Genomic DNA, 24,914 nt, shown 5'->3' with positions numbered 1-24,914 from the left:
GCCTTGCTCACCCCTATCTTCTCCTTAATGTCTACATTGACAATTTTTACCCCTCTGCAACCCCCTTTCCCTCTCTCTCAAAAAAAAGGCTATCCTTTCAACTAGAGGGGGTTAATTTTGTTTTGAAGTGACATTCCTATTGTCAGAAACTTCCACTGGCATTACTTTCAAGAGGTAAGGGCCTAAATGAATCAAACAAGACACGTCTCTGGAAACAACTCACTTGACACCTGTAGCTCACTTCGGCACGTGGGCTCCCCAGGCCTAAGTCTGGACAAAAGCAAGAGCTCTACTACATGAGCAAAAGCAAAACCTCTGCAAAAATAAATATTCAGTAAAATGTTACAAATCAGTAGCAGGAGAAATCATCAGGCCTTTAAACAAGGGTGTTCCTTCTGCTTTAATGGTTTGTCAAAGAAGACACACGATCTAAGGGCTGAGTCTTATTTTTCTAAAAGAACAGAAAGGGGCTCACTAGGATTTTCCTGCTGAAATGACACAGCTGATGGTTGGGATTTAGGCATCTTTACTCATCGTTCATTTTCTCATTGAGAACAGACTCTTCAGTTACTCCAGTGCTCTGAAAGTGTTTCCCCCCAGCATGTTCTGAGAATCTAAAGGCTCACGCAGCCATCAGAGCAAAAATCCAGTTTTCAAAAGTACTTACAACGTTTGCTTACCAGACAAACACAGAACTTTTTTTTCCCCACAAAAAAAAAAGGCGCAGGGAGGGCTCTATACCTGTAGGTTATATGTTTCTGCCTCCACTTCTGTCCAGTTAGTGCATACCGCTTTTTCCTCCGGCTATGGCGTAGGTGGGGATGATCTGGAACTCCACATCGAGGCTTCTTCATCCACCTGGAAGGGAAGGAAAGAAAGAGCAAGCTAACAAAGAGTTTGGAAAAGAGATTCAAAAGAACTCAGGCGTGGACGGATGGCCTCTGAGGGAACCTCTCTATGCACAGAGCTGCACACACACCTCTGCTGACAATCCACACCTCAGCACATCCCAAATAATTCATTTTTCTTTTTGGAAACACAGACACCAGATCATGTAGCCCTCATGCTTGTCAAGAGCTTAGTGACAATAATGCCACAAGAGAGGCCCAGATCAAAACTGCACGTGCGTGTGCAGTGGGATCAAACTCTGCCATCACCTGCTCTATCCACTCTCCGTTATTAAAGTGCTCCTGTGCCAGTAAAACAACCTCCAATTTGTAACTCGCTAGATAAGACCGAAAATGAGCAATCACAACCTTCCCAGATAGCAACAAAGGCTTACACCTGTAATAACCAGAACAGACCACTCCAATCTGTGGGTCACAGTCACCAAGTTCTGTTAGGTCCTCCCCATAAGCCTTGACTCTTTTGATGTCCCTCGTTACGTAGGAAACTCTTGTCTCTATGGCCAAGTGACCTGGAAGAGCAAAGGCTGCTACCCCTTGCACAGGGCCCAGCTCCAACCATCAGAGAAGACAGGTCTCCTCCCCAAACTCCTTCTTCTCCAGTCTCAACAGATCTTAGCCTATTTCTTGCACCAGGCTGAAGGTGGTCAAGCACTGGCACAGGTAGAGTCTCCATCCTTGGAGGTATCTCAAACCCAACTGGACGTGGTCCTGGGCAACCTGCTCCAGCTGTCCCTGTTTGAGGAGTAGGTTGCAGTAGATGATCTCAAGAAGTCCCTTTCTGATATAAATTATTATCTGACAAGGAGAAATCGACTATACCCCAGAATACTATCCCACTCGCTGGTGCTGGCACACTCCAGAGAAGTCAGAAGCAGCTTATGGAGGAAGGAATCTGCCCATGTGGCAGCAGTGGGGAGAGCAGACAAGGACAGGAACACAGGAACTACAGGTACTGCTCTCCAAAGGTCCCAGCACAGCAGATTTCTGCCCCAGCCACATTCTTTAGGATTTTGCAGTGCAGCCCAGGACAGGAGACCAGCGCCCAGGAATAATGCAAGCGGTCTCTGGCCACAGCCTCCCGAGCACAGTGGCCCTCGGCCCAGCTTGGGCTGCTGCTGGGGACATGGCCCTGGCATTTGTCAGGGGTTTTACACATTTGGTCTGAGAGCAATGGCAAGTGTCCACTGTGACACAAGGCCTTGAGAACATACTGCAGGACATGAGATACGGAACATGCCACTGCCTGGGCACACACAAGAAGAGCATCGTAGCCAATCCTGGCAGATTTCACAGAGTCACAGAATGGTTGGGGTTGGAGGGGACCTCTGGAGATCATCTAGTCCAGCCATAGGAGGAGACTCCACAACCTCTCTGGGCAGCCTGTTCCAGTGCTCTGTCACCCCTCATCTGTCATTGGGCACCACTGAAAGGAGTCTGGTCCATGCTCTTGACACCCACCCTAGAGATATTTATAAACATTGATGAGATCCCCTCTCAGCTTCTCGTCTCCAGGCTGAACAGACACGGCTCTCTCCTCATAAGAAAGGTGCTCTAGGCCCCTAATCATCTCCATAGCCCACCACTTGACTACCCAATTCTCTCCTCAGCAGGGCTTCCCCACATCCCCAGCCACCTGGGGACAACTTCTGGCCTCCCAATGCAGACATTCCCCCATCAGCTGCAGCCAGTCAATGATGAGCAGTCCATATGTGCCCACATGCTTGAGCCTAAGCAATATACATCTCATCTACCACAAATATTAGCCCCACACCTGCAGGATGGGAGCCTCTTCCCACCTGCAGGAGATGGTTTTCAAGACTTCTTTTCAGAACACCTTTTAAATAAAAACCAGACAGACACTTTGCCTCATCCAGCCTCACAAGGACCTTCTTTCACAGCACACACCGTCCGGGAAGCGGAGCAGCCGACCTTTCCTTAGGCCACTTCCTACACCTAAAACCTACGCGGGCTTACAAAGTGCACTCACCTGTCATCTGCTCCCCACCACGAACGGAGCAAATGAGACTTGCTACACATATAGTACCAAACATGACAAGAAACCAAGCTGGGTACATAAAGCCAGCACACATCTTCCCCTCTTACATCACCTTACAGTTATTGGTACGGTACATCTTTCAGAAGTGTAAGGAAATGTCTTGCCCACACAACTGCTGCCACCTTCAAAGAGAAGCAGCACATCTGAGGTTTGCTTTCAGAAAAGCCATATTAACTCAACCCCAATACACTGTGTTTTTCCAAATGTCCTTTATTTGTGTTGTTTCGCATTGCTTCTGCCACTCCGCGAGAGAGATGTTCGGCTTAATGTAGCCTAGATATTTCCTGAGTATTTTTTTAAAAATTCCAGTCACGTGATATGGCACCGAGTTTTTATAGCATAACATTATACAAACCACAGTGTGAATGAGGTTTTCATCTCCTGAGCTACATGAGAGCTCCAGTACTCTGAACACCATCAGGCCCTGATCACAGTCAGAAAATCACCTTCTGTTCTACCTTTACTGGTGATCATCTAGAAGGCAAAAGTGAGAGAAGAGTGAAACCAAACCATCGCGGTTGTGTGGGACAGGACAGCAGGACTTTCCCAGGCAGTGCCAGCTCTGCTGAGACACCAGCAACACACCCTCGAGCCCCTCGCACCCCAGGCCCGCTTGAGGGACGGACACCGGCTGCCCCACGCCGAGCGGGCTGCGGGAGATCAGCCCCACAGGGGCAATCGGAGACAACCCGAACTGCACAGAGACCCAGCCAAGAGTTCATTCCCTCAAAGACAGCCAAGCTCTCTGCCCCGTGCCATGGCAAAGCTGCAATACCAGCACCCTGGGCTTTAGGGGCTTCTTCAGCCAAAGCTGCCAAGGTATCGGTGTTTGCAGAGCTACTGACAGATTCATGCTATGCACAGCTGCCTAATTCCTCTTTCAACCCATAACACCTGGTTTTGTCTGAATCCCCATATTCTACCACAGTTTGCTCCAGAGCTCAGCTACACACATTCTGAAACAGACCCAGAGATAAAGCCCAACTACCTGGGTAGAGCCAGTACACGAGTTGTGCTCCTGAGCTTAAGACAAGCTGGGAATGTTTTCCTGTATCAGTTCCTTGATTCAACGTACTTCCCAGACATAAGGAACCAGTCTAACCTCATGGGCCAGGTACAACAACAGCCATCTCTTATTTTCTCATCAGGGCAGATCTATGGCAAAATAATCACAAAGCTGTAGCTTGCTGCTGTTGATCTTCTTCAGCTGAGCTTTCGGACAGCCATTCTCTACTGAGCAGCTTGGATAACCCCTTCTGTGCTCCAGGGGATTTATAAAAACACATCACATCAGAAACAACCACAAAAGACAATTACTCGACACACAATTCAGATACTTATGGTTTCCTTCCCCCACCCTGCAGCCTTTTTTTTAATTGGCACACCAGTAACACAAGCTTATACTTGGCATTAGCAGGAGGACCATGAGCCAGCACTGGGCCCTTGTGGCCAGGAAGGCAAATGGTACCTGGGGTGGGTTAGAAGGGGGTGGTCAGTAGGTCAGAGAGGTTCTCCTGCCCCTCTGCTCTGCCCTGGGGAGACCACACCTGGAATATTGTGTCCAGATGTGGCCCCTCAGTTCCAGCAGGACAGGGAACTGCTGGAGAGAGTCCAGCGCAGCCACCAAGATGCTGGAGGGAGTGGAGCATCTCCCGTGTGAGGAAAGGCTGAGGGAGCTGGGGCTCTGGAGCTGGACAAGAGGAGACTGAGGGGGGACTCATTCATGGGGATCAATATGGAAAGGGGGAGTGTCAGGAGGATGGAGCCAGGCTCTTCTGGGTGACAACCAGTGACAGGACAAGGGGCAATGGGTGCAAACTGGAACACAAGAGGTTCCACTAAAATATGAGAAGCAACTTGTTCCTGGTGAGGGTGGCAGAGCCTGGCCCAGGCTGCCCAGGGGGTTGTGGAGTCTCCTTCTGTGCAGACATTCCAACCCGCCTGGACACCTTCCTGTGTAACCTCATCTGGGTGTTCCTGCTCCATGGGGGGATTGCACTGGATGAGCTTTCCAGGGCCCTTCCAATCCCTCCACAAGACTCTGTTAAATCAGGGAAGGTGTCATTCAGTCACCTACTATTGCGCCGGTGGGAGTGGTATCTTCAAACACTGTCATGCATCCCAAGGTCAGGCACTACAGACTAAAAACAAAGCACAAGATACACAAGACACTCCCAACACCAGTAAGACTATTTCTCAGCTCTGTCCAGGGCCACGTGATTGATTACAACAAACACAGCAGTCATCACTTTTGCTAGACATCAGTGTCCCTTCTCTCCAGCACAGTCCCAGGACCATCGCCTTGCCCAGCTGCCAAGCAAAATTACAACTCCACCCGCCAGCTGTGGGCAGGCACCAAGTTTGCCGAGGCACTGGCAGCTGGAGGACACGAGGAGGCTGCTCTACATATTGTCCCCTGCTCTCCTTACAAGCCTGTACCTCGGGGCAGCCTCTGCTGAACACATTCCCACCCCACAGGTCCCAGTAAGCAATACCAACGATGTTGTTCCTTCCCATTCCCCACTCGCACTGGCAGCCCCTGCATGGTGGCTTTCACACTCTCGGGTACCACTCTTGGAGAACACGCTCGGGGACTGGGGACACATGGGGAAGGAGATGAAAAACTTCAGGCTTCTATAATAGGTGTAAATAGAATGTGCAGAATTTGTTGCCTAACAAAGAAATCATGGAAAACAGTAACTTCGCACTCTGACTGATTCTAAAGTCACTTTACAGGGACAGAGGTTGACACTGACAGAAGCAATGGAAAAATTCATAACTTCAATCTCAAAACTCATAACACAGACTGAATGAACAGCTTAGCAAACGCCTGAGTAATCCACTCCCGAGCTCTCAGAGCCTGCCTGCCGTGCCAGCTCTGCTCCTTTTGCTCAGCTTCCACAACCAGGGCTGGGGTGACGGCCCAGCACGGCTCAGCCACACGTGCCCCTCAACTCAAAACACAGGCTCGCTGCTAACAGCATTTAGGACCTGTTTTTCCTTTCACGGAATTTCTGGGTAGGTACTCCTGCCATACAACATAGGGACCTCCTGAATCAGGACAGAGGGAGGTAGAGCACAGCACACCCGCGCTGGGTTGCAGCTGAGGTTCCAAGCCTTTGGAGAGTGGAGTTTCTAAAGAGGTACCATCCAGGTCTTTCACCCAGGTCTTTGGGTGTTCCCGCACCAATCAAGCCCTGCCCTTATATAAACTCAGTAAAATGTGGGCAACACCTTCATTTCCACCAGAAAAATCCTTTCACTTACTAAAGCAGGGACTCCCAAATGCAGTTTGCTCCCATCGCCCACAGGGCAGCAGGCCCTAACTTTCAAACTAGCCCCCCAATGCCATGACCCCTTCTTCCCCCAGCCCCTTCCAACTCACACACATCCCACCTGCAAGCTTCCGCACACAACTGCACATACACAACCTCGCTCTCTGGTTCTGCTTCAGCATTCACTTACAAACTGTGCTACTAAGGGCACAGAGATCCCAGATGGAAAATCCCCACCTTTAAAAAACATTTCATTTTCAACTCATTTGGAAAGCAAACAAACAGGATTTTCTCTGTCCCTCAATGGAGAGCAAGGGGCTTGTCCTGTGATCTAAATGAGTGTGGGAGAGGCGCTCCCAGTCCAGGATGATCCTCTCCTGCCTAATTCACTCATTTCTTCTGTTTCTCCCTCTTCTTGCAGTCTGGAAGACACACAACCAAACCGCTTCGTTCTGCCCACTACTTGGTTACTTGGTGCCCCCTTCTTCAGTGCTACTGTGTCCCTTTTGCCAGCAGAGTACTACAACAGGAGAGACGAACTCGGCAGAGCACACTCTAAAAGGATCTGTTGATGCAATACGAAAAGGTCAAGGGAAAACTCTCAGGCAGCGCCTAAACAAGTCCTATTATTTGTGCTTTCTTTTGTTGCTCACCACAAGATGCTTCTTTCCCCCAGAATTAGTAAGACCTTATCTGTGTTCTGCTTTAGTCAACAGATGCTGCCCTAGTCCAGACCAGCAGCAGATTCAGTCAATACACAACATCCAGTCAAGCGGATGATGGGGACCAGCAGCAACAAACTGCTCCCACCGCCGACACAACAGGGTTCCCACCCAAACCACCGCAGCACAGGCTGAAGAGCAGGCTAAAGGCAACAGCCTTCAAAGAATGAAGCCGCGCCAGCCCAGGCGATTTAGACCAATGCTTCCATGCTGTCGAGATGCTGATCGCAAACAACAAATAACACATGGTCAACGTACAGCAGAGAACATCTGATGTCCAACAAATGGCAACTACTGACAGCTAACTAGTCTTGGCTATCGCCATCAGACTACAACTCACTTCAAATTGGAACTGTAGATCTCCACAAATAGCATCTATGGAGACCCACGATTCCAGTTAATTACTAAATACACTAGAAGCCATTTCTGAAGCCAGATTTTCACTTAAATCCAGACAGAGATGGAAATAAAGGAAACGCTCGATGTTCTCTGCTTTCAGAAACTCACAGGATTCACACTTTGCTGTGCATGATCAGCAGGGATCTATGTACAAAAAGCAACATTTAGCAGGAGCTTCTCCTCACGCTTGCAAACAGTACTATTGGCAAAAAGAAAAGGTGGAGTTGTCCCAATGTTTTTGTTAGGGGCACCTTTCTGTAATCAAGACTTCTCTGGCTGAGTCAGTCAAATATATCCCTTTTGAGGACTTCTTATAGCTGGAATAATAACTCAGGTAATATGACAACGTGTTAAGAAAGGAAAAGACAAAATTAGCCTACGTTACTCTTACTCAATAGTTGTCTGGTCCAAAACTCCTGTTACTGGGATCCCATAAAACTGCTGCATAGTGGCAACTGCGGACTGCACAGCCTTTCCCGACTGCAAGGCAGACGTCTGGCTGTCAGATGGAAGTAAGTAGCCGTAAGTTTTTAACCAAACCTGTAAAACAGAGAAACAGATGGTGAGATGCCACAGTAAGTTTCCAACTTAACAGACCAGAACATTTCTTCAAAAGAAAAAGTGACTAACTACCCCCCAAAAAAATCATCTACTTCTCTTTTTTTTTTTAATTAGGTTTGGTAATATCACCTGATCCCTAGGGAGGGTTGAAGACCCAGCTTAATATCACCTTGTCCTGACAGGACAAAGCAGACCTGCCAATTCAAAACAGTCATCATCCCTACTGAGTAACTGGGGCAGGCTTAGGTCTCTGGAGTACCAGAGATGCCCAGGGAGCTCTGTCCTTGTTCCAGAGACCCCCTGCACACCCTGTCACCTGCACACCCTGTCACCTTGCTGTCACCACACCCCTCAGCGCCCACAGCATCACACTCCCCAGAACCCACTGCCCACCCGCTGCCTGCTGCTGCTCTGAACCATCACCCCAAGCAAATGGCTTAACCCGGGCGGTCCCTGCAAACACAGATTCAGCTTTATGCTTGCACTGAGCACAGGAGTACTTATTTAAAAAAATATATTAAAAAAAAAGCACCACCAAAAAACACACTCAGAAAGTTTGCAGGGACTCTGGTTAGGCGGATTTTTTTTTTTCTCTACTAATAGCAGATATCTAGCAAATTGTCAGAACAGGAAAAGAGCCAACTCTCCTCAAGGAGCTTTGTCCCTTTTCCCCACCTCCCCACAAAATGCAGCCTTAGAAAAAAACACATGTCAAACTTGTCAAAATGCTAAGGACAGCATTTACAAAAACACCCATCAATTCAGGGTTTTTTTTCTTTCCCCCTCTCACTTTGATACCAGAAGAAAAAGGACTATTAATTCACCATCAAGTGCAAACGCCAATAAAACTTGAATGAAGGCTTGCTTTCAGAAACTTTCCACCAAATCCTTTCACACACACACACACCTCAGTGTTTCTTCTGGCCAGCACCCCAGCCCTCCGATTCAACACTTAGACCAAGGATTACTATGAGATCAACAGATATCCCATAAGCTTTTTCCAGCCACGAGGACAATCCCATCTGACCCACCGGACAGAGTCCTCAGCACACAAGCGCTGCTGAATCACCTGGTTGCTCAGAGGGAGAGGAGATGAACACCATCCCCTAGCCCAACAGGGCAGCAGGAAAGGGGCTCAGGTCAGGGGAGCACAAGAGGGAGAACAATCCCCATTTCTTCATGGCAACAAGAAGATACCAGAATCCATTGGGAAGAGAGAAAGGTCTTGCTTCCGCAGCAAGAGAACAAAGGCATAACACAGTATCCGGGCCAGGCATGTTAAAGTTCACACATGGCGCCATTCAGCATGGACATCAGCAATGGCTCAAGGCAAAGCCAAGCTGCAAACCTGCCTGGAGACTGGACATTTGTTACCGCTGCCTTGGCACCTCGCGTTGGCCTCTGACAAGCACAGCATGCTGAACACCTGAACCTCCCGTCTGACCGAAGTATGCTGTCTCTGAGCAGCAAGGGCAGAGCTCAGTAACCAGAACAGCTCTGAGAGGGACTGCCACCAACTACCCCCTGCCCCTCCCGGCCAGACTCGGACATGACAGCGGGCAAGGGACGGGGACGCCGGGCGACGTCCGCACAGGCACCGCGAGCGGCTCCTCCCGGGAGGCCGGTGCTCCCAGCACACGGGGGTCCCGCCTGCCCCGGCACAGGCCGGGGAGCTGCCAGCGGCAGCGGCCGTGCACCCTCAGCCCAGCCCGGCAGCGGAAAACGAGCCCGGCCGCTCCGGCAGCAGCTCGAGGCCCTACGGGGGGTGCCCGAGGGCCCCCGGCAGGCAGCAGCGCCCGGGCGCGGAGGAGCCGGGGAGCCGCTGCCCTCCCCGCTTCCCAGCCCGCCCTCGGGCCAACGCAACGCACAGCCCGGCCCCGGGCTTCCCGGGCCCCGGTACCCCGGTCCCAGCTCCGGCACCAGCGGCCTCCCCACCCCGCAGAGCCGCCCGGGCCGGCCCCAGCCCCGCTCGCAGACCTACCCGGCCGGGGCTGGTGTCGGCGGCGGCGCGGAGCAGCGCGCAGAGCAGCGGCAGCAGCGAGCCCGCCGCGGCCAGGCCCCGGCGCCGCCTCGGCGCCATGGCAGCGCTTGGGGCTCCGGGCAGCGCTCCGGCCCAGCGGCGCGGGCTGCGGCTGCGTGCGGGAGCCGGAAGGGGAAGGAGCCGCCGCACCGCCTCTTCCTCCGCCGGGCGCCGCTGCCCTGCCGAGGGTCCCAGCAGCGGGGAGCTGCACCCGGGTGGACTTCCCCCGCGGGACAGGCTGGCAGCCGGGCCCAGCAGCCTCGGGCCGCGTCCCTCTGGGCTCGTTCCACTTCCCCGCCTCTGACTGCGGGCATGGGAGAGGCGGAGGGGCCGGCAATGGCCCCGGGCCCGCGGCAGCACTGAGCAGGAGGGCCGAGGCCTTTCCCCGCCGGCCGCTCCTCCCACCGCGGGCTCGTTTCGTGCTCCCAAAGCTCCCGCCAGGGCTGCCTGGCGTGGGCTGGAGCAGCCTGGGGATCATCACACGTGTGTGCAGGAGCCCAGCTACACTGCTTTGGGCAGCTGGTGGCTCATTGGCACCTTTCGTGCCCTCTGTCCCTCACACCCCTGGGCTGGGGGAGCAGAGGGGCGGGACCCCGGTCACAGACAGGGTCCTCAGCCAACGAGGTGCCCCACCCGTGTCCATAAATGACTGGGGTGTAAAACAGGACTCCGTTCCTCCCTGTGGAGTGACTGTCTGGCTGCCGTGGGGGAGGTCGGATTCCCGCCTCGGGCAGGGATGCTGCCTGAGGAGACTTCCCGGCACTGAGAGCCCTCACCGGTCCTTGGTGAATGGTTATTTTTCCTCGAGGGAGCCCCTGACAAGCGATTGTTTGGGGTGCAGGCTCCCTGTGAGTAGGGCTGGGCCTGCCCCGCTGCTGTGGCCATGTGCTCACAGCCCCGATGCTCCGTGGAACCGGCTGTTGCTCAATGTCCCTGGAGTGCTGGTGGGTTTGAGATTCCCTCCCCTCCGGCTCGTATTGGATTCTGTCATCGGGTTTCAACAATTTCTTCCCCAAAGGGCTGTGTGGCATTGGAACAGGGTGCCCAGGCCAGTGCTGGGGTCACCATCCCTGGAGGGGTTCAATGAACATGGAGATGTGGCGCTTAGGGACATGGTTTAGTGGTGGACTTGGCAGTGTTGGGTTAGCAGTTGGACTTGATGATCTTAAACATCTCTTTTCCAGCCTTGATGATTCTATTCTACTCCATTCTATATAGATCAGGTTGCTTCGAGCACCATGAAATCTCACCTTGAATGTTTCCAGGGATGGGGCATCTACCACCTCTCTGGGAAACCCTTTGCCAGTATTTTACCACCCTCATTCTAAAAAATTTCCTTCCTTGTATCTAGTCTAGATCTCACCTCTTCGGTTTAAAACCATCACCCTTGCCCTGAGAAAGAAAAGAGGAGAAAAGGAGCTCCCGGGGCAGAGAAACGCAGAGCCCGGCACCCAGGGCACACGGAGCGCCGCGCTGGGTACCCAGAGGCAGCTCTACAGAAATTCACTTCGCTACAGCTCCATGTTCGGAAAAAGACACAGAGGAGTCAAACCAAAAGAAAAACTTTATTCAACTAAAGGGAAGAGTCCACCGGGCATATCCCTGTGGGGTCTCTTCCAAAACGTGGGGGACGCAGCCCCCATTGACCCCAGTTCCCCAGCCCTAGCTCCCGGCCGCAATGATCCCTCCTCCTTTCCCCATGGGCTGAGGTACTCGGAGGGTACAACCTTTCCGATCCGCCTGCTCCCCATGTCCCCACCCACCCCCCCCACGTCCCCCCAGCAGCTGGTGGTTAAAATTCACTTCCTTCATCTCCAAGGGTGTGACTGCCCCCTGGAGTCCTGCTTCTATTTTGGTGCTTGCACCAGCTGTGTCTCCAGGAGGGCCACCTGAAAGAGGCAAAAGGCCACTGGGATTTGCCATCGTTCCTCCCTATGGCCAGACCCTCCTGCCACCCAGTGCGATTCTGTTCTCACCTGTCTAGAAGCCGGCACCTCCCGCTGGTCAGAGAGAGACAACCCGCACGCATCTGGCAGCGACCGACCACGGCAACATCTCTTCAGCCTCCTCCGTTCACGTTCCACCTGCACGTTGGGGAGGAGAAAGGGTCACAGACTCGGGCCACCAAACGAGGAGCAGAAGGACCCCTGCACATCAGGGCAAGGAGATTTCTGCTCACAGACTGTCACTTGCACCTGAGAACGTTGGGGCAAAACGCACTCGAAGCAGAATATGGAGGAGAAAGGGCAAGAGAGAGTCCAGTGTGTGTGGATGGGGACACTGGGGCAAGAAGGCGGGAACCCCAGTGAATGTGCAGTTGTGAAGGCAACGGGTGCCAGAAGGGAGAGAAAACAGACAGCGAGTGTCCACAGCGGGAGGGGGAGAGGGCAGGAAACCAGCAGAGGACTCCAGAGTGCCGTCTGGGAAACGTGTGGTGTTCCAGAGCACCGGGAGGCTTTGCAGAGGCAGGGAAAGCCTGTTTTACCAGCTCCAGGGTCCTCCTGAGCTCAGCGTTGTATTGCTTCAGCTCCGTCTTCTCCAGTTCCAGCCTTGCAACTGCTCCCTGCAGACATTCCAGCCGCTGCGACAGGCGTCTCTTCTCTGAGAGCCAGGAGAGCCGCTCCCCTTCTGCAGCAGCCTGCTGGGGATTCAGAGAGGAGATGGTGGAGCTGGTGCCACACGCAGGTTACAAGGGCCAGAATGAACAAGCCGGGGAGAGTGAGCGGGATCAGGACTGGACAGGGCCAAGTCCCTTCTTCTCCCCCTTGGGCCACAGCCCAAAACAGCCCCAAATTCTCTTCCCAGGGGCCCCCTCCAGATCACCTGGGAGAAATTCACACTCATTTCCCTTCCTGCTTTTGGGGCTGTGGCACAAGTACATCCGGAATGGCAATGAAGCCTTTAACCAGATCACGCAACAGTACCAATTCCATTATTTTAATACAGCAGAAAAGCTTTGCCCAGAGATCTCCATCTCTGAAAGCATCCTCTAAGCACCATCGGTGTCACTGCTGTTCAGCCATCGGTATAAAACTGTACCGAGTTCCGTACATTAGTGTGGCCAACCGTGCCCTTTCCTTGCTGTGGCAAATCCTCCCCCGGACACGCTGGCCAAGCTTGGCCAGACAGGAGAGAACCAATGAAGGGAGGAAGGGAAGAAAGAAAAGAAAGAAAAAACCCAACAGTTCATTTCCCATTTTGGGGAGGTTTGTTTGGCCCTCTACTGTGTGGAGTTTTCGTGGCACCATCCTCTAGAACCCCACTGTTCCCCCTTGAAGGAGTAATGGCCAGATCACACTCTGTCATTCTGTGTTTGAAATCAGGACCAGTTTTCCCCTGGCGGGCATGCACTCCGCCACTGCCCTGGGCAGCCTGTTCCAATGCCTCTCAGCCCCTCTCAGCTCACACCCCGTTGCCAACAGCCTGTTCCTTCAACACCCCAACCAGGCAGACTCACCTGCCCCTTCTCTCGCTGCTCTTTCATCTGCTGCCTGAGCTGCTCTACCCGCTGGCAGGCGTCTGTGAGCTCTCCCTGAGTCTGGAGGAGCGTCTCCAGTAAAGAATTCTTCTCACGCTCCTTTTCCAGCACGGCCTGCACAGAAATAAAGAGCAGACGGGTTTAAACTTCCCTCACAAAAGGTCTGTGCCAAGACTCCAAGGCCGACGGGCTCACACGTTCTCCAGGCGCTGTGCTGCTGCTCTCCTGGGTCATTCTCTGCCCACGGGGAGACGCGGCTTCCTAAGGGACATTGGCAGGATAAACAGGGTCCCTCCGGAACTGAATCCACAACAAACTCTTAGTCAGCTCACAGGAAAACATGTGGCTCGCTCTGCACACAGGACCTTGGGCAGGACACAAGCGCTGCCAGTAGAGGACGGGGTTGCTCTGGCACAGCAGAGCTGGGCACAAAACAGCTCACCAGCCAGGGACTGAAAACACAGCCCAGAAGACACCTCTGTCCTACCGCTCCAAAATCTTTCACAGGACTCTTTAAAAAGGTTTTTCATTTGTCAACAATCCTGCTGCGCCCCTCCCCGTCCCTCCAAACACAAACCCCACCCTCGTGGGGATTCAGTCCTACAAACTCACTTTGGTCTGCAATGGACATGAGGCTATGAACACCTACCAGTAAACATCAAAAGAGGACCGTTACAGAGCAGAAAAGTTATTCCGAGGTAACTCTTACAAAACCAGAACCCACGAGCAGCACAACAATCTAAAACCAAAGGTCACATTTCTCTCTGGCTTCCCACGAGAGGTCTCGTCCCCAGTCCCAGCGCTGGCCCTGCACACCTTTCACCTCCCAAATTCAGTGCAGGAAACACGTAGGGATGCTCCACACAGCCCCAGCCCCAGCCATCTCCCACAGCTCCAGCCTCGCAAAAACACACAATTCTCCCTTCTCAGCCCTTACCTCTCGCTCAGCATTTTCACGTCTGGTTTGTTCCTCTTGTTGTTGAGCTTGCACGGCAGCAACTTTCTGCTCCATGTCCAACAGCTGCTTCTCGTGCTCCCTCTCTGTCTCTGCCTTCTCCTGTTGCCATCGCTCCAGCAGCTCCTGCAGCTCTGACTGGTGCCCTTCCCGCGCGCGTGCCTGAGGACGGGAGGACAACACTTCAGGATGGAGCCCCAGCCAAGCTCCTCAAAACATGGGAAGCTTCACCCTCCTTTGGGGTTCAGGCCCAAAGAAAACCCCTCTGTCCACCGAGAAAGGGCAGCAAGAAAGGAACAAAGTTCCCGTGACTGCAGCTGGCAGGAGGGTCAGGACTCTGCGTCATAGGAGACGGGAGGCTGGTAAGAGCCCCCCTGTGCTGCCACGCTCTGGGTGGGACGCCCAACCTGCCCTTGAACTCGTCTCACGCCCATGCTCAATCTGTGGCTGCATTTCCTGTCCCAGCACAGTCCTGTGGGCTCCACGTGCCTTCGAGTACGAGCCATCGGCTCTGCTGTGGGCCCGGCAACGTGTGGCCTGCGACACGCGGTTGCTGCCATTTCACACCTCGGGCTGTTGTGCTAAAGCCAGCCCACCAAGCTCGCTTGAGGAATTAAAACACCTCTTGTTTCCTACCAGGTCTTGCAGAAGCCTCTGTATTTCTGCTTCATGATCGCTCTGCCGAAGTCTGAGGGTATCGTCATGCTGCTGTTCTCTCCGCAAGAGCTGTTGTGCCGCGTTCTCCCGTTCCTGCCTCAGGAGAGATCTCTCTGCTTCCAGCTCACGTTGAAGACACTTCACTTCCCCTGCAGACCCCACAAATGGCAAGAGTCAGAGTCTACCCAGACCCTGGTTCTGGCCTTACTGACCTTCAGCCCTTGGAGTTTCAGTGCTGGAGGGAACTGTTCCAGCTCCTTCACTCCTCACAAGCACTGCGGACAGAGAGCTGGTTTTATACCATCTTGTCTAGGCAGGGGATCACCAGAAACAAAGCACATGGGCCATCACCTTGTATCACCTCCTTGGCCTGCGTGACGGTGCGAAGTCGCATCTCCAGCTGACTCCGGGCGATCTCCAGCTGAGATACGCGCTGCTGAGCCTCAAACAGGCTGCGCTCCAGGGTCTCCTTCACCGGCCTGCAGGTTGTGGACACGGAGAGAAATGAGCTTCTTGCTCCTGACACCCACAGGGAGGGATCCCAGTGACAAGTGGTTCCAGATCCCTGCCCCTGAGAACGGAAAAGGGGTTGCATGGACACCCGTGCACAGAAAGCATATTTCTACCATTTAAATAGCAATGCGGGCCCCTCCGAGGGAACGCCCAGGCTTTCCTTAGGACCCAGCGTAACACAGCAAGCCCAGCCGAATTTCATCCTGACAGCCAAATCTGAAATGGCTGCTGCCTGATGGATGGCACACAGGTAGCAGTTTTCCTGACAACGTCTGTGCCAGCCAGCAAAAGCCCAACCTCTGCTCACAGGTGCATCCCACCAGCACTTCCAATTGCTCTGCAGCACCATAAGCGGGTTATTTTCCCCTCAAGAATCTTCCCTGTTCCGTCCCTGGAAGGTGAGAACATCCACGAAGCACAGAGGACGCAAGAAAGCCCCGTGCAATGCTGACCAGCTCTGTAATTCCCGACAGCGAGTCATGTCCTGCCCAGGGTTCCTCCCCCTTTACCTGGCCTCTGCCAGCTGCTCGGAAAGGCCTTGTCTGTCCCGCTCCACGGCTGCCAGGCGCAGCTCCAGGGCAGCCTTCTCCTGCACCAGCACCTCCTTCTCTTCACACACCTTGGCCAGTGCGAGCCCTTGGCGAGAGGACTCCTGGCGCAACTGCTCCAGACCAGTGCTGGCCGACTCTTGCTGCCGGGACACCTGGAACGGGACAAACCGCAGCTGGAGCCCTTTCTGTGCAGCCGTGTGCAGAGCAGCCAGCGCCGCTGGCCAGCGGGCGGGAGGAGAAAGAGCTCCTGTCCCGGGGGCTCCAAGTGTGAGAGCAGCTGCTGGTCCCGCACCGAGAGCCTGGGCTGCCAAAAGGCGCTGGCCCCGCTCACTGGCAAGTGATGTGCAAGGCCAGACTGGGCTGCCTGGGACCAGCTGTGGCCCCCCCAGTGCCCAGTGCAGGGGACGGTCACTGCCCTGCTCCTGCTGGCCACACCAGTGCTGGGACAAGCCAGGCTGCTCTTGGCCTTCTTGGCCACCTGGGCACAGGCCGCCTCATGTTCAGCCGCTGCCGACTGGATTCTGCCTCAGAAAAAGGATTCAGAGCTACACAGTTTGTTTCTTTTGCCACAGGTGACAGCAGTCACCCTGCTCTGATCCACAGACAACACCATCACCTCTTTGCAGCTCAGCAAAAGCCACAGAAGAGGCCAACACGGACCAGAGGATTAAAAGAATCCACAGAAGCAGAGGACAGCGCAGAGAACTGCAGAACTGCTCCGCAAGCCATCAACACGGTGCCAAAAAGAAGGGAACAAACCCCCTGCCCTCCAGGGCTCCCGAGTGTCTCCTTGACACAAACCCTGCAGCAGCCAGCAGACACAGCTTCACTCAGCCAAGCAGCCAAACGCCCACCCACAAGCACCAGCTTCTTGGTCTCACCTCACTGAGCTGCTCTTGGGTTTCTTCCTTCTCCTCTGCCAGTCTCCTCAGCTGCACCCGCAGCCCCTCCTGCTGCTCCTCTGCTTCCTGCAGCAGCTGCTCCAGCTGGGCTTTCTCTGCACAGAGCTCTGCCTTGGTTCTTTCACACCAGCTCAGCTGCTCCTGCTCACAGACTCTTGCTCTCTCCAGCTCGGCCACTTTCTCTGACACAACCTCATTCTCTTGCTCCAGCTACAACCACAGAAGCAGAGAGCACATCAAAGACAGGAACATTTCCTACGAGGGAGCTTTGGCTTGGACAGGACAAGGAACAACATTTGCACAGCCAGCCAGTCCTACTGCTGGAAGGCAAGAAGGCTGAGAAGCAGCAGCAGCTGGAGACAAACAGCTGGCAAGAGCTTTGGCAACTCTGCTCACCTGCAGCACAAGGTTGTTCAGCTGCACTTTCTCCACTGCAAGAGCTTCATTGATACTGCTCATGTTGGCTGCTGCAGCACGGAGATCAGCTATTTCAACACTCAGGCTCTTCTGAGTCCTGGTCAATTCTGCCACCGACTGCCTCGCCTGCAGAGACAAAAGAACAACGTGACAACAAGGGCAGGAACATCCCTGACTCCCAGCAGCAACTCCCCATCCCCCGGTTGTCTCTGACACGCTCCCAGTTCACGCTCCCAATGAGCACATGGGGACTGAACACCCCAAACAGCCTGTGTGCTCTGATCCCCATTTCCCAAGAGGACAACAACGGTTTCCCTGTCTTCTCCTGCCAGGAACAGCACCTGTGCTGGTCCTGCTGTCACAGCTCCCTCTCCCACAGGTGCTCCCTAGGAATAAGGTGACCGCACCTTCTCCAGGGCCGTGGTCAGCTCGTGTTTCTCTTGCTCCAGCAGATCCCTCTGAAGCTGCGACTCCTCCAGCGTCTCTCTCGCCACTACCAGCTCACTCTGCAATAACGAATGTTTTCCTTCGAGTGCAGCAAAGTCCTTCAGCCTGGGAGACGGGGAAAGACAATCAAGTTCTTAATCCAAAAGCACTGTCATGTCCAACCCAAGAGTACCTACTATGTCCAGATATGGCAGTTGGAGGGATTTCCAACAGCTTTCTATTTACACCTAAGGAACGCTGGAATTTCCTGACTAGAGCCACATCACTCTTTGCCATTGATGTGGGTGAAACATTTGTCAATGAGAAAGTAAAACAAGCTTCCAGAAATCACAGAACCTTTCCAAGCAGCTCAGGTACTCTCAAGGGCTTCCTGCCTGTTAGTTCTCTCCCCTCTCTTGGATCCATTGGATCCAAGACTTGCCAAGTTCTCCTTTGGGTACGACAGACTCTGCTCAGGCTGGGAATGATTTCTGTGAAGCTCAGGCACAAAGCACACGGAGGCGGCTCTGCTGGATGGCAGCAGGCAGCCAGCCCTGCCCGCGGGCTCCCTTCACCCTTCTGTGCTGCAAATGACGAGCAGGCACAACTCAGCCTTGTGCGCTGGGCTCCTCATGTCCAGCCATGCCCACCCCTGCCCAGAGAAAGCTCGAATGCTCACAGCAGCTCCTGCTCACGACGCGCTCTCTCCATCGCCTGCTGCTGCTCCACCTTGTCCCCCTGGGCTGAGTCTTCCTTCAGCTGCAGCTCCGTGTTCCTTTGACGCAGACGCGAGGCTTCTTGCTCCGTTACTTCCAGCTGCTGCTGTAGCTCGTCCCTGGTTGTCTCCAGGTTGGCACAGTCACTGCAGAGACAAGGCTCCGTTACAAGAATGAAGAGGCCGGAAGAGTCACAGATCCCGTTTTCCTCATCCCAGGATGGAGCTGTGGGGAGCACGGGGAGGAAGAACTTGCTCTTCCCCTCCCAAGGTAACTGAAGAGGGAAGCAGAACGGCAGGCGGGCTGCTGCCTTCATCCAGCGAGAAGCGGTGCCTGGGAAAGGGCACCCGAAGAGCAGAATGCAGACGCAGCGTGTCGAGGCAGAGGCGCCTCGAATGCCAGCATCGCTCTGAATCGCCCAGCCAGCCTTGGGAGGCACAGCCGAGCAGGAAAAGCAGTGACAGGAGGATGCTGTGGTGCCAAACAGAGGCACGCACGAGGCAGGGCAGGCAAGTTCTCTGCCCAGAACAGCTCTGAGCTCCCGAACTGGAAGCAGATTGCCTCTAGACCGCAGGAGAAGGAGGAAACACTCACCTTCTGAGCGCTTCCACCAGAGACTGGAGGTGCGGCCGCTGGCTGCTGGACGTGGCGCATTCCTCCTGCAGCTGCTCAAGCCTCTGCTGCAGCTTCCTGCACTTCTCTTCCTGCTGCCTGTGCTGCTGCAGCAGGGAATCGATAGAGTCCTGCCTGGCAGAAAGCTCTTTGTGTAGGGCCTGCAAGCAACGGGCAGGGAAAGAGCACAAACAAGCAGTGAGGAGCAGCCAAGGCGGCTGCAGACAGCCGGGAGAAGCAGCGAGCAGAGAGACGGCTCCGCTGAAGGCAAAAGCTGGGAGCGGGGGTGGAGATCAAGGTCCCAGCTCTGCACTCACCTCAGTTATATCTTTTATGAGCTTTTGCAGGGACAGGTTCTCCTCTTTGGCATTTTCACTGCACAGAACTTCATGTTCTTTCTCTAACCGACTGGCTTCCTGAGAACAGAAGAAGGAAAGGGTGGGCAGGGCAGAGCTGTCCCCATCCTCAGCAGCACTGCCATGCCCAGAAGCCTCAGCCCTCGGGATTCCAGTACCTTCCTTCCCACATCTATTCCACTTCTTCCTCACTGAAACTAAGAAGAGAAAGACCAACAGCTCTTTTTCATAGACTGCCAGGAAGCTGTCAGTTCAAGGAACTTTGATCCCAGGCACAACAGCCTTGGTGCAACCCCTGAGGAAGACACCGGAGCTGTCTGCAGCTCCCCTGCCGCTGCTGCGCCTGGACTGACTCCAGCTGTGCCAAACACACAAGGAACATTCTGGCAATGTCCCTGATGTTCCCCTACAGGTGGCATCTCTACCACTCCTTCTGCTGAGGAAACCACACCTCTGTGTGCTACGGCTGGGGAGCAGACACTGGGCTGTCTCCCAGATCAAGGGAAAACACACCAGAATCTCCACAGTGTCCTGAAGCTTTTTCATGATCTTCTCTTTCCCCTCGTTCTGCTTCTGGGACTGTACAAGCAAGGCCGAGAGCTCCATCACCCTGAGAAGAGAAGGTCCCCGTGCCACTCCAAAAGCACAGCACACCATCGCCTGGGAGAGAGCTGAGCAGCTCCCAGAGGCACAGCAGACAAAGTTCAACCCAGAAAACACAGCAAAGGCAGCGTCCAGCTCTATGGGGTAATGAGCTTGAGGGTGCCAAATGGCACCTCTTGCCACCAAGGTCTTCTGCACTCAGTCTTGCAAGGAACCGTCAGCACAGAGGAGCTACGCTGCTTATGATGCTCCTGTGCACATTCCTCCCAACTGCTTTAGCGCAGCCCAGGGGAGCAACGGGGCTGTACAGAGACAGAGCTCTCTTTATGCTGCTCTCCATTTCTCACCAAGAATCAGCTATCAGCAAAAACACTGTGCTATGCAATCTCTTTGCCAGTCTGGTCTTATTCAGAAGAGCTTCTGTCAGTCTGACTGTTTTTCTGTCCCTTCTGTATAAAGCAACAGTTTGACCAGGCACAGAAACAGGGCTGTGCAGAATCCGTGTGTTTAAAACGTGAACACAGCTCATCTATGAATCACAGCAGCAGCCACAAAAGATCATGTTGGTAACAGCAAAGTTTAAAACAGCTTCACCTGTCCTGAAGCTCCTTCTTTTCCAGGTCGCCAGAGGTTGGACGGGAGCAGCTCACGAGCACAGCTCCAGAAAGCCTCATGTGCTCTGCCTTCAGCTCGGACAAATCTCTGAAGAAGAATCAAGAAAGAGACCGTGTTCACAGCACCATCTCTATCAGCTCACTCGCTTCTGAAGCGCATCATTGTGCACCGGTCCCAGCTGGCCGGAAAGGTGACATCTTGGCTGGGACGAGCCGCTCATCTGGCACTTTGGGACCAGGACACAGCAGGACAGTTGAGCGATGAGTCTGTTTTCTCCTCAGAGATGAGAAGAAATGTGTGGGACAGCCAGAAGGCCTCAAGGACCTCCAATGACTCTGACTGACTGTTGCTGCTGCTCTAGCTTATTAACATACTCTCATTCAGTGAGATATAAGGCAGATTTGTACCTTTCTGTTAAAGGGACTGCTCTACGTGCTGCACGCACAGCTGTGGGGAGTCTCTTTCCAGCATGTCCATGTGTGCCCGTACCCGAGTTAATGTGCCCAAATGTCACCACAGGCAAGTTCATCTGCTCAGGGCCTCGGCATTGCCCACAGCCCGAGCCCCTCAGTCTGGTCTGAAAACCCGCATCAAACCAAATCATTCCAAAGACAGCTAAACAGCTTCATGGCTTCATTGCTTCAGCCTCTCAAAGGAGAAATCATGGCTTGAGCCACAATTACCGTAACACGGAGGCTCACCCAGCAGGTGTGAAGGAAGCTACAGCTTTCCTGCAAGAGCTCTGGCCTTCCCTTGTACTCACCGGTCAGTGGCAGTCTTCATCTCCAGGAACTGGCGGCGGAAGGTCACCACCTGGCACCACAGGCTGAGGAGACGCTGATGTTCACCCCTGACGTAGCTCTCATGCACCTAAACGTGCCAAGACAAAAAGAAATGCCCGTCCAGCCTTCGCCAACTCTGCACGAGTCTTTCAGAGAGGAGAGAGCGCAACCCCCAGCACCAGGTCTCCTCCATCTCCCAGCCCTGTCTTCTGCCCCTTAGCACCAGCACAGCTCAGCAGAGCCACCGCTGCCACACAGCAAGTCCTCTCGGCCAGAAATCAAACCCATTCTCACGCCGCTCTGGCATCACGGCTGACGAGCCCGTAGCCTTTCCTTACCTCGCGCTCACGGCGCCATTCACTCTCCTTCAAGCCCAGCTCCTCCCGGGCCCTCATCCAATCCGCCGTCAGTTTTCCAACATCTTCTTTGAGGGCTGAATTAACCTCACTGGCTTTATCGAGCTGCTCCCGCAGGAGAGCGTTCACTTCTGCCAGATTCTCACACCTGGGAGAGGGAGAAACAGCAGAGAGGTCGCTCAACAACTGCTGCCCACAAGCAGCAGCCCCGGGATTTCCCAGCTCCCTCAGCACTGACTTTGTTGTCAGGCTCAGAGGCAGCAAAAGCGCTTCCTGGCATTAACTGAGATCTCTCTGGGATGGCCAACTCAGCTGCCTCTCCTGGGTTTAAGCCTTCCATTGCCATGCACAGGTTCGGTTCTCCCCTCCTCTCAACTCTGATGATGCCCACAGTGAACATCTTGCCTCCCCGCCGTGCTGCCTGATCACTGCATCATCACCTTTCTCTACCACTGTCCTGAGCCCTCACCTACTGAACCCTGGAGCACCTGAGGCTGGAAAGGGACCTTTGGAGCTCACCTGGAACAACCCCCTGCTCAGAACAGAGCCATTCTGCACACAACACTGTCACTGCACCACAGAAAACACATCATGGACCTTTCTCCTGTCACAGCGGCTCGTCCAGCCGCTTCCCTTGGGGAGAGCAGGTGGCTCTGGCAGGTTTTCCCTCCCCTCCATGAGCATCCAGGATACCGGCTATGAGGGAACGCTTCTTCCTTGTACCTTTGCTGCTCCTCTTCCAGCTGCAGCAGTGCTTTCTCCAGGCTGTGGTCTTCTGTGGCTTCCCACCTGCCGGGGAGAGATCCCTGAGGCAGAAAGGAAAAGATGAGTCAAATTCTTGTGTTCCCTTCACTACTGTCAGCATCCATCGCTCTCCCCTCCATTTGTTGGTATCTCTGGAGCTCGTGGCTTCTTCCAGGCATAACAGTGTCGTGACAGCAGAGAGGAAGGGGAAGGGTGTCACTGCAGGTGACAGCTCTGCTCAGTCTCCCACTGTCGCACTCTCACAGCCCGGGATCCTCCGCTCAGGACCACAAGCGCTCACTTGCACTTGAAGCCCAGGAATGCTCTCCGCTCTCCTACTGTCCCTCTCCCAGGGTTACTTTAGCCGCGAAGCAGAAAGAAAAGCACAGAAGAGCCAGCTCTGTGTGCTGAACGCCAGCATTCCCGCCTGCCGAAATGCCGTGTTCCAGACGGTTCTTTTTCAGAGACAGCCCCACAACGCAACAGGCAGCACAGCCCTCTCCTGAGACCAAGCACAGCGCGTTACCCCAGCAGGAAAGCGCTCTCTCACAAAACCAAAATCCTTCTTGGTGGGGATTTCTGGACTGGCATTTCTGGGACTACTGGCCGCTCCAAGAATGGCAACTGCACACACACTGACGGGCAGAATCACAGCGCTTCCCGAAACCCTCCGGTAGCAAAAGCCTGTTTTCCTGTCCCTGTCACTCTGGAGAGGTGTTTTTTGCCGGCGTTAACGAATGCCACGTGCGCTGCCTGTAGTCAGCAGCCTGCACACTCACCCCTCCTGCCTCCACCTGCTGCTCCAGCTCTCGGCACCGAGTCCGGTACTGCAGGACCTGCGTGGATACGGAGAATGAAGATGAGCGATGCAGCTTCTCCCAGACGCGGCTCCTCCCGCATCCCCTTTTCTCTCAGTCTTTGCAGCCCGAGCACAGAACGTTTCACGGCGCTGCTGATACAGCAACGCGAAGTCGTGACCACACGGGGAAGCTTCACCTTCTGTGATCTTCAGGCCAGCCAGCCAGGGTTTCTGTCGCACACAGCACTGTCTGCTCATGCTAAGGCAGCGCTGGCCAGCAGAACCTGCCCCATGGGCAGCCGGACCCCAACTCGAGATTCCCAAGGGGGAAAGGTCCCCCGGGCCCTGAAGGGAGGGCAGGGAGGGAATTTGCACGTCGCTTTTCAGGCTCCGCCGAGCAGGTCAGCTCTGCCCCAGCCCCGCTCAGCCGCTGCACAACGCGGTTTCTGTGCAGCTGCACAAGAGCCGCCCGGGCCCGTTCGCCGGCCGGGCAGCGGCAGCGAAGGCGGCCAAGGGCTGCCGAGCGGCTCGGGGCTGCCAGCGGGGGAAGCAGCGCCCAGCACGCCTGGGCGGGCCGGGAGGAGCGGGGCGGCTCCCGGGGCCTCCCCCGAGCTCCGGGCTGGGCACCGTCCCGCCCGCGGCAGCCCCGGGGAGGAACCCGCTGGGGCCGCGCGTTCCCCCCGACATCGCCGCGGCCCAGCGCCCTCTCGGGGCGGCCCCGACAGCCCGGCCCCAGCACCGCGGCCCGGCCCCGGGCAGCTCCCCCCGGGCAGGCGCCCCCGCTCCTCACCTTCGCCTGCAGCTTCCGCACCACCAGCGCTTGCCGGTGCTGCGCCTCCTGCGAGCTCTGCAGCCGGCGCCGCAGGGAGTCCTGCCTCGGCGCCGCCATGGCCCCGCTCCCTGCCGGGCCCCGCGGCGGGGGCTGCTCCGCGCCCTGCCCGGCGGAGCTCAGGCTGCCCCGGGCCGCGGGCTGGCCCCTCCGGGGCGGGCGGAGCGGCTCCCCCTGCCCGCCGGGCGCGACCGGGAGCCGCGGGGCGGGAGAGCCGGGCTGGCTCGGGGCCGCTCTGGGGCAGCGCTTCGCTTCCCGCTGCTCTTCTCGCTGCTCTTCTCGCTTCTCTCTGCTCTGTCGTCTCTTCTCTCTGCTCTCTGGTCGCTCCTGGCCGGGCCCGCCGGGCTGCGTGGTGCTCTGGGCAGCGCTTTGCTCCAGCGAGTCCCGCGCAGGGACCGGTAACGGCCCCGGAGAACGGTGCGGGCAGCACGCGCTGCCGCGGGAGCCCGGGAGAGAAGGAGCGAGGAAACGGTCCCGAGAGCAGAGTGTGGGGTGTGGGGACACTGGGGCAGGGAGGGGGCAGCGCAGGGACAGCACAAAAGCTCCGTGGGCCAGGGGAGCCGACTGAGCAGCCGGAGCTTTCTGCTGAAGCTCAGACTTGAGCCCGGGACTGGCCCTGGCGCAGGACTTCCAGGCTGGGGCGCAAACCAAACGCACACGGG

At 55.2% G+C, this 24,914-nt stretch overlaps 2 protein-coding genes across 6 annotated transcripts in view; both read right to left on the bottom strand.

Moving 5' to 3' along the window:
• MMP24 (matrix metallopeptidase 24) overlaps positions 1–10,387 on the bottom strand; it is a 49,517-nt gene extending 39,130 nt beyond the window's left edge. The window contains exons 1-3 of one of the 3 annotated variants that reach the window (XM_065032598.1): positions 9,903–10,068; positions 7,752–7,900; positions 742–858 (exon numbers count right to left, since the gene is read on the bottom strand). In XM_065032598.1, the coding sequence (XP_064888670.1) occupies positions 742–858; positions 7,752–7,900; positions 9,903–10,001 (365 nt within the window). In that variant the 5' untranslated portion in view covers positions 10,002–10,068. Of the gene's footprint in view, positions 1–741; positions 859–7,740; positions 7,901–9,902 lie in introns of those variants that run through there. The other 2 variants (XM_065032600.1, XM_065032599.1) reach the window with 2 other exon arrangements.
• A 1,100-nt stretch (positions 10,388–11,487) lies between these two features.
• On the bottom strand, positions 11,488–24,689 carry LOC135575599 (centrosome-associated protein CEP250-like). Of its 3 annotated transcripts, none has more exons than XM_065032596.1 (21): positions 24,214–24,689; positions 23,404–23,460; positions 22,604–22,686; positions 21,863–22,028; positions 21,506–21,612; positions 20,722–20,829; positions 20,038–20,134; positions 19,486–19,584; positions 19,151–19,329; positions 18,520–18,702; positions 17,822–17,966; positions 17,394–17,540; positions 16,977–17,207; positions 16,054–16,247; positions 15,383–15,510; positions 15,011–15,180; positions 14,357–14,536; positions 13,399–13,533; positions 12,427–12,579; positions 11,918–12,025; positions 11,488–11,830 (listed from the first exon to the last, which is right to left on the bottom strand). In XM_065032596.1, exons 1-21 carry the CDS (start codon positions 24,310–24,312, stop codon positions 11,789–11,791), a joined length of 2,811 nt encoding a protein of 936 aa, XP_064888668.1. In that variant the 5' UTR covers positions 24,313–24,689; the 3' UTR covers positions 11,488–11,788. The 3 variants fall into 3 exon arrangements, with proteins under 3 accessions (XP_064888668.1, XP_064888667.1, XP_064888669.1); XM_065032595.1 differs by having other exon boundaries at positions 12,427–12,582; positions 24,214–24,688; XM_065032597.1 differs by lacking the exon at positions 24,214–24,689 and adding an exon at positions 23,621–24,045 and having other exon boundaries at positions 12,427–12,582.
• Between the last annotated feature and the right edge of the window lie 225 nt (positions 24,690–24,914).

Source organism: Columba livia, chromosome 16 (assembly GCF_036013475.1).
Source record: "Columba livia isolate bColLiv1 breed racing homer chromosome 16, bColLiv1.pat.W.v2, whole genome shotgun sequence".
Taxonomy (NCBI): domain Eukaryota; kingdom Metazoa; phylum Chordata; class Aves; order Columbiformes; family Columbidae; genus Columba; species Columba livia.
The sequence above is the reverse complement of the archived record's forward strand: the minus strand, read 5'-3'. Positions and strand labels throughout refer to the sequence as shown.